This window comes from Trichechus manatus, unplaced genomic scaffold (genome assembly GCF_000243295.1).
Source record: "Trichechus manatus latirostris isolate Lorelei unplaced genomic scaffold, TriManLat1.0 scaffold00015, whole genome shotgun sequence".
Taxonomy (NCBI): domain Eukaryota; kingdom Metazoa; phylum Chordata; class Mammalia; order Sirenia; family Trichechidae; genus Trichechus; species Trichechus manatus.
Window position 1 is genome coordinate 4,904,617 of NW_004443951.1, and position 15,943 is coordinate 4,920,559.

A 15,943-nucleotide genomic window follows, 5' to 3' on the forward strand; every position below is an offset into this window, starting at 1 on the left:
GTCAGTTTCTCTTTTCAGTGCTGTTAGAGTTTGTTTTATGTATTTTGGAGCCCTGTCATTGGGTGCGTAGATGTTTATTATGGTTATGTTTTCATGATGGATCGTCCCCTTAATCATTATATAGTGTCCTTCTTTGTCTTTTATGGTGGATTTTGTTGTTAGTATTGCCACTCCTGCTCTTTTTTGGTAGCTCTTTGCTTGATATATTTTTTTCCATCCTCTGATTTTTAATAAGTTTACATCTTTGTTTCTAAGACGTGTCTCTTGTAGACAACATATTGATGGATCCTGTTTTTTTAATCCATTCTGTCACTCTCCGTCGACTTATGGGTGCATTTAGGCCATTTATATTCAGTGTAATTACTGATAGGTGTGAGTTTATTGCTGTCATTTTGTAGTGCTTTTTTTTGTGGTGCTGACGTTTTCTTTGTTCCTCTTACTCTTCTGCACTGAATTCCTTTTGTTTGTGATTTTGTTTTCATTACTTTTGTTTTTGTAGGTTTTGTTTTTACTGAGACTTTTATGTTTTTATTCTTTGTTTTGAAGAGTAGGATTGTTAACTTTCTTTGTGGTTACCTTTTAATTTACCCTTATCTTCCTAGGTTTGAACCAGTCTATTATTAACTAGGTATTGTCTTGCCTTCCTCTTCGTTAGAACGTTCTATACATACACTGTTTATTCCCTCTTTTATCGTTCTGATGTTGTCATTTACAGATTAACGTCTCTGGCTCCCTGTTGTAATCCTTTTGGTTTTGGATAGTCCTTATGAGTTCATTTCCGAGGTTGGTATCTGGCTGGTACAATCCTGTGTCCTAGATTCAGGGTGTGATCTGATGTTGTTTGTTCTCAGATCAAAGGACTCCTTTCAATAAGTCTTGTAAGTTTGGTTTGGTTTTTACGTCATCTCTTAATTTCTGTTTATCTGGAAATGACCTAATTTCACCATCATGTTTGAACGAGAGTTTTGTGGGATATAATTATTCTTAGCTGGCAATATTTTTCTTTCAAGCTTTTATTTATGTCCTCCCATTGCCTTCTTGCCTTCATGGTTTCTGCCAAATAAGCCGAGTTTAGTTTTATTGTTTCTCCTCTGTATGTGACTTTTTGTTTTTCCTGAGCTTCTCTCAGGATTCTTTGTGTTTGGTTTTAGCAAGTGTGATTATGAAATGCCTTGGTGATATTCTTTTGGGGCCTATTCTATATGGGGTTCAGTGAACTTCTTGGATGGTCAGCTTTTTGTCTTTCATAATATTGGGGATATTTTCTGTCAGGAATTCTTCAGTGAGCCTCTCTGTGTTTTCTGTTGTCTTCTTCTCTTCTGGAACTCTGATCACTTGCAGATTTTTGCTTTTGATTGTATCCCACATAATTCTCAGGGTTTCTTCGTTCTTTTTTCTGATTTTTCCTCAAACAGTGTTGTAGCCAAGTGTTTGTCTTCAATTTCGCTGATTCTGTCTTCCATTATTTCAAACCTGCCCCTCAGCCCTTCTATGACACTGTCCACTTCTGAAATCTTATTGTTTATGTTTTGGATTTCTAATTTTTTTTTAATGATTTCTAGTTGTGAATTTATTTTAGCATTTTGTTCCCGTATTATTTTCTTGAATTCTTCCATATTTTCTTGAATTCTTCCATTTTTTTGTCTGTATTTTCCATGAGTTTGTCTGTTTTTTCCTCATTTTTGTCTGCTTTTTGCTTCACCTCTTGGGTAATTCTGAATATTAGAGATTTGAATTCCCTATCAGGTAGTTCTAGTGCCTTTTCTTCCACTGGAAAGTCATCTGGTGTTTATTTTGGACGCCTGCTGGAACCATCCTGTCCTTTTTTTGTATATGTTGTGATATTGTCTGGTGTCTTCGGGGCATTCAGTAGTTATTTGCCGCATTCATTGATTGTTGATTTGTTTGTTTTGTCCTGCTTTTTGGTTTTATTTGGTTATGTCTGGGCAGGTGGGCTGTGCATTCTTTGTTGTTTGCTCATCTGTGGGCTCGATACTTTTCACCTCCTCCAGTGGGCAGGGTCAGTCACTCAGGTATGATACAGCAGGACAGGTCCAGCTGAAGGAGAGTTGCTCGGATAGGTTTTTTGTGGCACATACCAGGACTGACAGTGCGGACCAGGAATCAGTGCAGGGCGGGTTCCAGTAGGCCGTGCCTGTGTTGCTTGGGACTGTGATGTTCAGCACACGGTGCAGGTAGGCAGGAAGGAGGGGGTAGATTGTAATATGCGGAGTTAAGATGGGTATGGGAAATATGAGAGAGAGGAGAGAGGAACAGGAGCCAAAGACATACACACAAACAAAAAAGAGTGCTAAGGGAGCTTGCTATTGGAGTGGAGAGATGAGAGACTGAGAAATGGGGAAAAACAAAAATGAAAAAAAAAGAAAAAGGGTAAAAGAAAAAAATGAATAAATTGAGAAACTGGAAATGAAGAAAGACAAAAAGGGAATAAGAGAGAGAAGAAAACTAAACAAAGAAATAAAAAACAAAAAAACAAGAAAAAAGAAATGCCCCCAGGGATGTCCCTATGCGTCTGCAGAGAGTAAGGGGCTAGCTTCCAATCCACTTGGTACTGCCCGGCTAGAAGGGGCTCCCAAGCCGAGAAAAGAAAAAGAAAACAATCAAATCAGAACAGAACAAATCAGAGGAAACAAACAAAAAAGCCCCGGGGGTCCTACCAGTGTGGCGGCATGGGCTGGGAAGCAGTTTCACAGTCAAGCAGTGTTTTGCAGCCTTTCAGGAAGAAGCAAAGATGGCGCTTGGAGCCCGGTATTTGAAAGGAGTGGGAGGTGATGAGAGGTAAGGAAGAAATCTAAAGAAGTGGAAAAAAGCAACACCAGCAGCCAACAAATGGCACTCAGGGAGCTGGCCATTGCGGGCAGGTGGAATCCAAGAGGCACTGGGGGGGACGTTTGTGCTTTCTGGTCAATAGACTGTGGCTGCAGGAAGCAGAGGAGGCTGAATGGGGGTGAAGAAGGGTGGGGGGTGGGAAAGCCTATATGGTGGGTTACCGGTTCTGTCTCCTGCTGGAAGCTCCATGAAGCTGCTTTCTCGTACCTCCTGTTTGCTGATCTCCGATAGAAGTCCAAGATGGCAGATCTGCGCTGCGTTAGCTGATAGGGGACCTCTGCATGTATCTCTCCTCGTGCTCTGTTCTCGATCAGTTTCTTATTCCATTTGTTGCTTGGCTGAGTTCTTTACGTCTTCATTTGATGCTTAGGGTTTTAGGATTGACGTGTGACTCTGGTTGACTTAGTTTTTCTGATCTTTGCTGCGGAGGGACGGTGTGGTGCTTCTGACTATAGATTCATGTTGCCTGGAAGTTAGAGGTTTGTCAATTTTGTTGGTCTTTTCCAAAAACTAATTTATAGTTTTATTTATTCTCTATTGTTTTTCTGTTCCTCTCTATTTCATTTATCTTTGCTCTGATCTTTGTTATTTCCCTCCTGATAGCTTTGGGTTTTGTTTGCTCTTTTTCAGATTCCTCAAGTTATAGAGTTAGGCTATTGATTTTAGATCCTTTTTTTTAATGTAAGCATTTTACTGCTGTGAATTTTCCTCTGAGTACTACCTTCTCTGCATCCTGTAAGTTTTGCTATGTTGTGCTTTCATTTTATTTAACTCTAAATATTTTCCAGTTTGTCTCTTGATTTCTTTCTTGACCTATTGGTTGTTTAATTTCCACATATTTGTATTTTCCAGTTTTCCTTCCGTTATTAATTTCTAATTTCACTCTGTTGTTGTCAGAGAATATACTTTCTATGATTTGACTTTTAAAAAAACTATTGAAACTTGTTTTGTGACCTAACATATGCTCTGTACTGGAGAGTGATCTACGTACATTGGAGAAGAATGTGTATTGTGCTGTTTTGGGATGGAGTGTTTTATATATGTATAAAACCAGCTAGATCTTAGAGGTATATATAAACTGAATAACATTTAGTTCTCTGTTATTCAGATGAGTTATATATGTATACATACATAGATATATATGTATATCTGTTAAGTCTGGTTGTTTTATAGTGTAATTCAGGTCCTCTATTTCCTTATTGATCTTTTTTTTAGCTGTTCTGTCTTTATTGAAAGTGATATATTGAAATCTCTAGCTACTGCTGTACAACTGTCTGTTTCTCCCTTCAGTTCTGTCAGTGTTTGCTTTATATATTTTGGGGTTGTATCTTCTTGATGAATTGACCCTTTTATCATTATCTAATGTCCTTGTCTGTATCTTATAACAGATTTTGACTTGAAGTCTATTTTATCTTATACTAAGATTGCCACGCCAACTCTGTTTTAAAGTTACTGTTTGCATTGAATATTGTTTTTTCCATCCTTTCTCTTTCAACCTGTTTGTGTCCTTGGGTCTAAGATATATCTCTTTTAGACAGCATATATTTGAATCTTATTATTTTAGTCTATTCTGCTACTCTCTGTCTTTTAATTGGAACATTTCTTTCTTTTACATTTATGGCGTAAAAATGGCACGGGGGTAGCGTTTGCCCTTTTATAACTTCACGATGGGGAAGGAGAATCAAAATCAATAGCCAAAGACTGATTCCTGTTAGAGAGAAGTCAGACATGCCTCCTTTCTCCACCGTCTTTACCAGTTCTGACACCAGCTGTCCCTCCCATGGCTCTCTCTACTTCTCTGTTGGGTTTGATAATTTATTGCAATGGCCGTACAGAACTCACAGGCAATACTCATGATTATGGGGCTTATTAGAAAAGTAATAGGTTACAATTCAGGTTCAGGAATACTCAAGATGTAGTTCTTCCATTAGGACAGCCCCTTTTCAGCTATGCTCACAGACACGCCTCTTTCTGACCCTTGGCCTCTGCCCTGCTCTGCTTGGACAAGTGTTATAAAGCTCTTTTAGCTCTGTAGCTAAGTGCCCTGAGGCACCCCACTCCACCAGCAAGCCTAGCTCGAAGGTGCTCAGCTCTAGCTCCATGGGTCTGTAAACCTAGCTCCACCAAGTACCCAGAGGCACCCTACTCTGCCAGCAGGCCTCCTCCCAAAGACACTCAAATTTCTTGCTCTGTGGGTCATGAATCCCACTGTATTTTCTCCTGTTGGTGTCTCCTGCCACCGTTCTCTGCCACCACTTCTCGCCATCTTCAGTGTTACAGCTCTCTCTCTCTGTCTCCTGGTTCCAGGAGCTTCTCAGTGCAAGGATCCTGGGTCTAAAGGACGCCTCCCACTGCTGGCTGTTCTTCCTTGGTGGTGGTGAGATCCTCTCTCTGCTCTGGAATTGGCTCTCTTTTAAGCCTTGCGGGATGGCAAACTGACCAATACCCTTGGTGGGCCACAATTACGTTATTTGCACAGCTTCATGCAGTCACTTAAATGGGAGTTACAAGACCATGATAAGAAAGGCCACACAAAAGCGATCCATCCCATTGCATGTGGTAATTATGGATAAGGAAGGACTGGCTTCTGCCATTTTGTTATTTGTTTTTTGATTATCTTACGCCGCCTTTGTCCCTCATATCCTCTAAAACTGCCAAGTCTTGGGTTTTGTTGAAACCCTTGGATTCTTTTCTCCTTTCATGTGTATTTTTTAGATATTTTCTTTGTGGTTACTGTGATGATTACATTTAACATCTATCTGTAACAGCCTGGTTTAAATAGATACCAGCTTAACTTCAGTAACATAAAAACTCTATACCTATACCGTTCCTCCCCCTTCCTTATTTATGTTGTTGATATTGCTTATTATATATTTATACATTCAGTGTCCTATAACACAAATTTATATGTGTTTTTTATACATTTGTCATTATAAAGCACAAAAGGCTTAACAGTTAGAATTATCAAGCAAAAATACTTTAAAACTTGGCCTTACACTTACCTATGCGTTTACCTTCAGTGGAGATATTTTTTTTGTATGTAAGACTTCAAGTTTCTGTCTAGTATTTGTTCTTTCTCATTGAAGGAGGAACACATTCACTTTTTTTAAAAATTAATATTCTATTATATATTTGGTGGAAATGTACACAGCAGAAATTTCCCATTCAACAATTTCTATACATAATGTTCAGTGACATTGGTTACATACTTCACTTTGTATCAACATTCTCATTTCTGTTCTAGTTGTTCCCTTTCCATGACCTAATCTTACAGCCCCTCAACCTTCCCATCTATGCGTTACAGTATCTGTTGACCATTTGGTTTCATACAGATGGTTATTTTAAAAGATATAATGCTAAAGGGTGATAGTCATTGTTTTTTGGGCTAACCTGCTTTTCAGCTAAATGATGTCTTGAGGGGATAGTTTTAGTTCAAGGCTGAAAGAATATCTCAGGGCAAGAGACTCGGGGATTTCTCCTGTTTCAGTGGGTCCAGTAAGTCTGGATTTTTTGCAGATTTTGAAGTTCTGTTCCGTATTTTTATCCCTTTCTATCAGGATCCATCTGTTGTGGTCCTCATCAGAATGTATGGTAGTTGTAGCCAGCACCGTATAGTTCTTCTGGGAACACATTTACTTTTAAGAAACATTCACATGCAGGAAAAGTCACAGTTTTTAGTGACTCACTTAAAAAAAAAATCCCCACTTGCTGCCCCTTTTTAGTCAGCTCCTATCCCTCTTCTAACCCCTAGCACCCTAGCACTCAGTGATCTGTTTTCTGATGCTATAGTTTTGCCTTTTCCAGAATGCCGTTTAAATGGAATTACACAATGTCTAGTGTTTTAAGTTTGGCCTCTTTCACTTAACATGATGCATTTGAGATTCAGTCATGGAATTTTGTGTCATTAGTAGTTTGTTCATTTTTGTTGCTGAGTAGTGTTCTGTTGTATGGATGTGCCACTGTTCATCCATTCATCAACTGAAAGACGTTTTCAATATTCCCAGTTTTCAGTGATTACGAATAAAGCTGCTATAAACATTCATGTGTAGGTTTTCTTGTGAACATAAATTTTCATCTCTTTTAGATAATATACCTGGGAGTAGGGTTGCTGGGCCATAACTTTCTAAGAAAGTGCCAAAATATTTTCCAAAGTGGCTTTATCATTTTGCATCTTCCCTCCCCCTCAGAAATGTATGAGAGTTGCAGTTTTTCTGTATCCTTGCCATCCCTTGGTAGTGGCAGTATTTTGGATTTTAACCACTCTAACGGGTAGAAGTGGTATTTCTTTGTGTGTGTGGATTTCTTTTCTTTCTGTTTTCTTTTTGGGGAGAGAAGGTGTTTCTCTAATGACTTATGGGGGCAAGCATTTTTCGTGTGCATACTGTCAACTGTATATCCTCTTTGGTGAAGTTTCTGTTCAAATATTTGGCTGTTATTAATTTTTAAAATAGAGTTTTTTTTAATATATTCTGGTTTCAAGTGCTCTGTTATGTGTTTTGTAGATATTTTCTCTAACTCAGTGGCTTGCCTTTTCATTCTTTTAATAGGATCTTTTAAAGAACAGTTGTTCTTAATTTTGATGAAGCCCATTTTATCAATTTTTTTGGATTGCGCTTTTGTTGTTGTATCTAAGCAGTTTGCCTAATTAGGTCACAAAGATTTTCCCCTATGTTTTTTTTCTAGAACAGCACTGGAAACATAATGAAAGCCACATATGTAATTTTAAATTTTCTAGTGTTCCTGGGTCATGCAAATGGTTAATTGCTCGGCTACTAACGGAAAGATTAAAGATTCAAATCCATCCCGAGGCACCTTGGATGAAAGGCATGACAGTTTACTTCTGAAAGATCTCAGCCATTGAAAACCCTATGGAGTGCAGTTCTACTCTGAAACACATGGGGGTGCCATGAGTCAGAATCAACTCTACAGCAGCTGGTTTGGTTTAGTATCCACATTGGAAAAGTAAAAAAGAAACTGGTGAAATTAATTTTATATTCTGTTTTATTTAAGCTAATATCAAATAACTGTCATTTTAACACATGTATTCAATAGAAAAATTATTAATGAGATAGTTTGCGTTTTTATTTTCATACTAAGGCTTACCTGGTGTGTATTTTACACTTACAGTACATCTTAACTCAAGATGAGCCACATTTCAAGGGCTTACTAGCCACATGTGGCTAGTGACTACCAGTATAGAGAATGCAGATCTAGAAGTTACATAGTTTTAGGTTTCATATTGAGGCCTGTTATTCGTTTTGAGTTAATTTTATATAAGGTGTTGAGGTATGGGTTGTAGTTCATTTTTTTGCATAAGGTTTTTTTATAAGCAACTTTTTAATGAAAGTTGTTCTAGGCAGTTAGAAGATTATCTAGAAATCACCGTGGGATTCAAAGCTCAATATTTAAACATACTTTATTTTATTGCCTTTTATTTCAGTGTAATGTAAATTTACTTTGCAATTAACCTTTTTCAAAATATGTATGGAAAATGCTGGGAAATGTTAGGGGTTGAATGTCTGAGCTTTACTTATACTTGTTCAAACCTAAATTACATGTATGCTACTTACGTTTTTAAGACTAATTATCCTCTCCACTCCAAAAATTATACCTGAAATGCTTATTTACTTTGTTTCCAGGCATGTACTGGCATTGAAAACATTGATGAAGCTATTACATTGCTTGAACAAAATAATTGGGATTTAGTGGTAAGTAGTTTTTTCTTTTTCATAAATGTCTGACCAGTAGTCAAATTTTATGAACTCTTGAACGTTTTTAACATTTCTTATAGGGGGACCAGTATACCATAGGCTATCTGTAAGTCTGATCTGAATGAATAAAATCTAAATGTCATATCTTTAATATGAAGCTCATACTTAGTTCAGTATTAAATCACTAAATTATTATGAACATTTAGATAATTTAAATAATTTTCAGAGTTGTTCTCTTATCTTACAGTGTATTAAGGTTCATCTTCCTGTGTAATATTTTGGTGGAGATGAGTTGGAAGGAGAGGCTTGTATGTATAACTGTATTTGATGCTTTCCTCTTACTTCCTCAGGCCCTCACTAATAGTTACTCTTTTCTAAAGCAATTAAAGAAGTGGCATTCTGCTGTGGTTTTCCTTATGAGCTTCAGGCAGTTTATTATAGAGGTAGTTTAGTTTTTCTTTTCTTGTTTCTTTTTTTTTTTTTTAATTTTGCTGGCAGAAATTCAAAAGGCAGGGCTCAGCACAGCACTGAATCTTACTGATCTATTGCAAAGCAAATCGGAAATACATTATATAGTGGTGTTGGAGCAGTAATGGTTCTTTTGTGACTGACTTATTTCATTCAACTTAATATTCCAAGGTCCGTCCATATAGTAGCATGTGTCAGGATTTCATTTCTCTTTATGGCTGCATAATATTCCCATGTATACATGTACCCCTTTTTATTTATCCACTCATCTATTGATGGACATTTAGGTTGTTTCCAGCTTTTGGCTATTGTAGCATTATTTCCTTTTAAAAAAACTTTATTGTGGAAATTTTCAAACATAAAAAAGCAGAGACAGAATAATGTACTTATCACAAATTAGCATGTCAAATTTGACCTATTTATCGCTCCTTCCCCTCACTGATTATTTTAAAGTAAATCCCAGTTATCGTATATTTTGATCTAGTAATACTTACACTGTATCTCTAAAAAATACTTAAAAATGATTGCAATACCATTGTTACATCTGAAAATACAATAAATAGTCAGTTTACATTTCCCCTATTATACAGGCAGCCCCAGGGTTATGAATGTCCCACTTACGTACAAGACACAGTTACGAACCAACCGTCTCCTAAAGCCTATCATATTAAAAATTCGAGGTACATATAGTGGTTTGTAATAACAAACAGGTGCTACTTTGCGACACACATCAAAACATTGTTATTATTACTGTATTATTATATTAAAGATGATTTAGTGTATCTGAAAGTGTTTCTTTAATGTCTTTTATGCATAGAAATTTACACCCTATATACTGCATATTAAGACACACATTTGACTAACTGATGTTAGATGCGAACTGTTTGTAATCTGGGGATTGCCTGTAATTATTGTTAAGTTTGTTTGAATCAAGAACTAGACAAGGTCTATACGTTGTATTTGTTTGATATTATCTCCTGAGTCTCGTTTTAAACTCTTCCCCTGCTATCCTTATTTTTTCCTTTGCACTTTATTTGTTGGAGAACCAAAAAAACCAAACCAAACTCGCTGCCATCGAGTCAGTTCCAACTCATAGTGACCCTGTAGGATAGGGTAAAACTGCCTCATAGCATTTCCAAGGAACGGCTGGTAGATTTGAACTGCCATCCTTTTAGTTAGCAGCCTGAGCTCTTAGCCACTGCGCCACCAGGGCTCCTTGTTGGAGAAACTGGGTCATTTTTCCTGTAGAATTTCTCATCCTGGATTTTACTGATTGCGTCAACATGTTGTTATTTAACCTCTTCAATCCTCTCTAGTTCCTACAAACTGGTTGTTAGATTTAGAGTCTTGATTAGATTCAGATTACATTTTTGTCTTAAATATTTAGTAGGTGGTGTTGAAAATTTCTGATTGCATCACATCAGGAGAATATACTATCTGGCTGCATTTTTATGATGTTATGGTTCAGGTGTTGTTAGCCTTTTTCATCCGTTATAAAGTTCCTCATCAACTTTTCAGCCAGTAATTTAGCTTCCTTTGATGCTTGTTGCTTATATCCATTATTTTATGAGGAAGGGGTTCCTAACTGGTGATATTCCAGTTCTGTAATTTCTTCTGCATTTATTCTTTCATAGAGAAGGATTTTCCCATACCAACTACTTATTTACTGTGAAGAACAGGTTGTATAGGAATAAATATTTGATTCTTTCCAATTATTTACCAGTTTTCTGAATAACTGATTCCCTAGTATCTTCGTAAGATAACCAAAAAAAATTTTTAAGTTATTACCAGCTAATGAATTTTTAACATAATTGATGTGTTCCCATCAATTGCAGTTTTTATTCTTTTTGATGCTTAAATTGTCCCATCTTTGGCCAGTGGGAGCTGCTTCAACCTGGCTGTTTTGTCCTTTTGACAGGAATCCAGTGATCTTTATAGCTTCTTTGCTTCCTGGTACAACAAGATATTCCAAGCTCATCTTGTGCCTTTCTTGTTCCCAACCTGGAAATAGTATTTGGAGACTATAATCTGGGTACTAGAGGTTCTCATTGCTGTTGGGTTAGTTGTTTTTAAGTCTTAAGTGGATAGAGCTTGGAAAAAAATTTAAATTAAAACACATTGTAAGTTCTTACTGATATTTCCAATTCAAATTTAGAATTCTAGGGTTTTTAATGGATTTGATTTGTTTTTGTGTTCCCTTTCTTATGTAAAATTTTTAGTTAATAATATTAGCAAAATGTACATTGACTATCATTTAATATACAGATAATTTTTCACAATAATACCTGTGTTATTACTAGCAGTATGATTACTCAAAAAACAGTTTAGGATTTCTTTATAGTCATTTTTGTCTTTGGTTATACCTGAGTAGGGATCAATAATCAAATTGTAGTCTTTTAGAGTCACTTGAGCTCATTCCTTTCTATGTGGTTAAATCACCAATTGGAATAGTCAATTTTTAGGATTTTAAAGTATTTTTATTTTATTTTGTTTTATAATTAATACAATATTTATATTGTTTCAAAGTCAAAACTAAACAATTTACATTGACAGAAGTCTAGTTTTTATCCATGTCTTCTCCACCCTGTTCTTTCCTTCTTCTGTAGGCTTAGAAGTTTCTGGTATTTTGGAACTCAGTAGTAGATACATGCATGTTTATCTTATTCTTTATAATTTCTTCATATATATCCTCTTTTGTATGTGCACTTTCACAACTTAAAAAAAAAAAGGTACAGCCAATAGAAATTAAGCTACTTGTCTATGGTCACATATCAACAAGCAGAGGAGCTAATATTTAAATCTCAGATCTGTCTGACTCCAGATTGATACTTTTAACTACTGTAGTATACTCCAAATGAACGTACAAAGCATGGTACAGGTGACAACTCCATGGTTTCTGTGTAGAAGGTGGAGGGACAGCAACTTATTTGGATGGGTAATCCAGGTTTCTTGTCTTGAGCTGCTTTTGCAGTAGCAACTGCCTTGCTTTATTTAGTTTGTATATTTTTGGGTTGTCTTTTAGAAGGGCTGATAGAAATTATTGAAGGAGGCTAAAAATCCCACCAAGTCACTCTTTGGTGCTACCACTGCATGGAACTAGTGAGAAGGAAATGGGATGGAGAAAAGAGAGGTTGTAGGCTTGGAGTTATAGACATCAAGTGTCTGAGGTGGAAATTACCAGTTGGGAGGATGGATGTAAGTTCTTTCTTTATTTGCTTCCTGTTGGTCCATGTTATTTAGTTTTGAAGATTAACACATTTATTGATTATGGAAATTTTCTCAATGCAGCCTATCTAGAGTGTTGCAAAGAGAGACTTTTCTCAGATGTTGTTGTTAGGTGCCATCGAGTCAGTTCCAACTCATAGCGACCCTGTATACAACAGAACGAAACACTGCCCGGTCCTGCACCATTCTCACAATCATCGTTATGCTTGAGCCCATTGTTGCAGCCACTGTATCAGTCTATCTTATTGAGGGTCTTCCTCTTTTGTGCTGACCCTCTACTTTACCAAGTGTGATGTCCTTCTCCAGGGACTGATCCTTCCTGATAACATGTCCAAAGTATGTGAGACTTAGTCTCACCATCTTTGCTTCTAAGGAGCAGTCTGGTTGTACTTCTTCCAAGACAGATTTGTTCGTTCTATTGGCAGTCCACGGTGTATTCAATATACTTCACCGACACCACAATTCGAAGGCATCAATTCTTCTTTGGTCTTCCTTATTCATTGGCCAGCTTTTGCATGTGTGTGAGGCGATCGAAAACACCATGGCTTGGGTCAGGCGCACTTTAGTCTTTAAGGTAACGTCTTTGCTTTTCAGCACTTTAAAGAAGTCTTTTGCAGCAGATTTGCCCAGTGCAATGTGTCTTTTGATTTCTTGACTGCTGCTTCTACGGGTATTGATTGTGGATCCAAGTAAAATGAAATCCTTAGCAACTTCAGTCTTCCCTCCGTTTATCATGATGTTGCTTATTGGTCCAGTTCTGGCGGACAGGTTTCAGCTGAGCTTCCAGACTAAGATAGACTAGGAAGAATGACCCGTCAGTTTACTTCTGAAAAGAATTAGCCAGTGAAAACCTTATGAATAGCAGCAGGACATTGTCTGATATAGTGCCAGAAGATGAGTCCCTCAGGTTGGAAGGCACTCAGAATATCACTGGGAAGAGTTGCCTCCTCAAAGTAGGGTCAACCTTAATGACGTGAATGGAGTCAAGCTTTCGGGACCTTCATTTGATAACGTGGCACGACTCAAAATGAGAAGAAGTTTCTCAGTTAGTGGTGAATAATTGATGGTTACAGATGCTGTAAAAACTATTTGAGATAATTGATTTTGGAAAATACTGTAATATCACTTGAGCTAAAAATATTGTGTGTAATATTTCTGCAGAAATTTGATCTGACACTCTGTCAGGCCCAAGTAAAGGCAAGCTATCTTTCATAGCCTTAAATTTTGCTTTCTTTTAAAATATATATCTACCTGGCTTTTCCTGCACATGATCCACCTTTATCCATAGTAAAGATTTGCTATGCTATGAAACAATCTTGCTCTATGAATTTATCATTTCTCACTTTTTCATATTAGCACTAACTTTTATGTTGTGAGTTTTTAAAAGAATGAAGCTTAAATATTTTGAATCACCCATTACTAGTTCAGACTTTCATTAGAATCACACAGCTTTTTATTTGGTGTTCTATTTTGTCTGTGTGTTATATCTTGTGTTTCTGTATATAACATGATTATCACTGTTCTGTGTTTTATGGGCCTTATGGAACAGTTTGCATAATTTATTATATTTATCACTCAGATCGCTCCTCCAGTGTTTTTGTGTACATTTTGCTAGAGCAGTGTAGAGGAATGTGCATTAGACACCACAATCTGGAATTATGATGAACTTAAAAAAAATCTAATAACAAAAAAATCCATTTGGTAAGCATTGAGTACTCATAGTATCTTCAGGCTTATGCTAGATACATTGTTGTGTGCTGTCAAGCCAATTCCGACTCATAGTGACCCTATATGATAGAGTAGAAACCCCATAGGGTTTACTGGGCTCTAATCTTTACTGGAGCAGATTGCTAAGTCTTTTCTCCTGTAGAGCTCTGGTGGATTTGAACTGCCAAGAGCTTAACCATTTCACCGGCAAGGCTCCTTTATGCTAGATACGTGTATAAAAAACAAAACCCAAAACAGACTAAACCCATTGCCATCAAATCAGTTCCAACTCATAGCAAGCCTATAGGACATAGTAGAACTGCCTCGTAGGGTTTCCGAGGCTATAAATCTTTACGGAAGCAGACTGCCACATCTTTCTCCCATGGAGCAGCTGGTAGATTCAAACTGCTGACCTTTCAGTTAGCAGCCAAGCACTTAACCACTGTACCACCATGGCTCCTTATGCTAAATATAGCCAGGGCTTAAAAAATACAGTCCCTCTTTTGAGAAATGTACAGGAAAATTGGTAAGACAACATCTCTTATGCATGTATATTATAATCAGGAATGGGAGTAACTTCTTGAATATATAATGATTGTTAATATTTTAGCTATTCTGTATAGACTTAGGGAGCCCTTGTGGTGCAGTGGTTAAGCACTCATCTGCTAACTGAAGGGTTGGCAGTTTGTTAGAACCCACCAGCTGCTCCATTGAAGAAAGATGTGGCAATCTGCTTCTATAAAGGTTTACAGCCTTGGAAACCCTATGGGGGCAATTCTACTCTGTCCTATAGGGTCTTTATGAGTAGGACTCAACTGGATGGCAGTGAGTTTGGTTTTATATAGATTTAGACACAAATAAGAAGTATTCTATATGAAAATATAACCCAGTCCCAGGTATTCTAGTAATTAGTGACTTTCGCTAATCCTGTACATTATTTTTATTACGGAGGTAGCTGTTCAGAAAAGCAGTGCTTTCAAACCCTGTTTTAATCACCCTACAGTTGACTCTAGTTATTCTGAGGTGACTACAGGTTGGGTTATTGTCTTAGGCTGGGTTCTCTAAAGAAGCAAAAGCAGTAAAGCATATAAATATATATATATATATATATATAGAGAGAGAGAGAGATTCATATCAAGGAAATGGCTTATGTGGTTGTAGAGGCTGTAACATCCCAAGTTCGTGGGTCAGGAAGGAGGCTTCTTCTGATTCATGTAGCTGCAGGGGCTGGCGAACCCAAGATTGGCAGGCCAGAGAGCTGGGCTGTTGCTTACAGGCTGTGAGGATTGACAAATCCCTAGATCAGCAGGCAAGACCATAGGAAAGCTGCTAGCTCAAGTCACAAGAACCGGAGGTCAGATGAACAGGAGACAGCTGCAGGATCCAGAACAAGCAAAAGCCCCAGAACCTGCCTGAATGTCCACCCACACATGATGCAGACCACGTGCCCAAGGAAACTTCCCTTCAACCGATTGTCTACTTACAGCAGATCTCAACATGGGGGGGGATCATGTATCAAATCTCAGCAGGGAAGTTATCACATTACATGACTGCCAAAACACTGAGAGTCATGGCCCAGCCAAGCTGACACACAATCCCAACTATCACAGTTATATATGCTAAAATTATGGAAACAAACTAACATATACTTTAATACTATTGGGAAGTGTCCCTGCCTGACATGAACCCTGTAGTGCCCCTTCTACCTCCATTGACCTCAGACTTTGGTCTTTTTTCATGTTGTCCTGCACTTATAGTTGAGACAAAGTTAATGTACACAGAAAGGTGAGTGGCATAAGGAGAATTATTGGCAGTGAGTTAAGAGTCTTCTACCAAAGAACTGCCTTCTTACATGGAATTGTGCTATGTGATTGTCATAAATTGGGCTCCAGAATTGAGCCATTGCTCACTTTCTGTTTTTAATGTAGAAGACATTGACGGAATGGAGAACTCTGTACGATTTGTAAATGTTAGGCAGCTAA

The 15,943-nt window shown here is 37.4% G+C and overlaps 1 protein-coding gene across 4 annotated transcripts in view; it reads left to right on the top strand.

The window, feature by feature from the left end:
* Positions 1-15,943, top strand: part of FAF1 (Fas associated factor 1) — a 573,118-nt gene that overhangs the window by 96,954 nt on the left and 460,221 nt on the right. For all 4 annotated transcript variants that reach the window (XM_023727090.1, XM_023727089.1, XM_023727088.1 and 1 more), the window contains exon 2: positions 8,490-8,558. Coding sequence is in view for 2 of the 4 variants with exons in the window: in XM_023727088.1 (XP_023582856.1) it covers positions 8,490-8,558 (69 nt within the window). In the remaining 2 variants the exon portion in view is untranslated. The remainder of the gene's footprint in view (positions 1-8,489; positions 8,559-15,943) is intronic.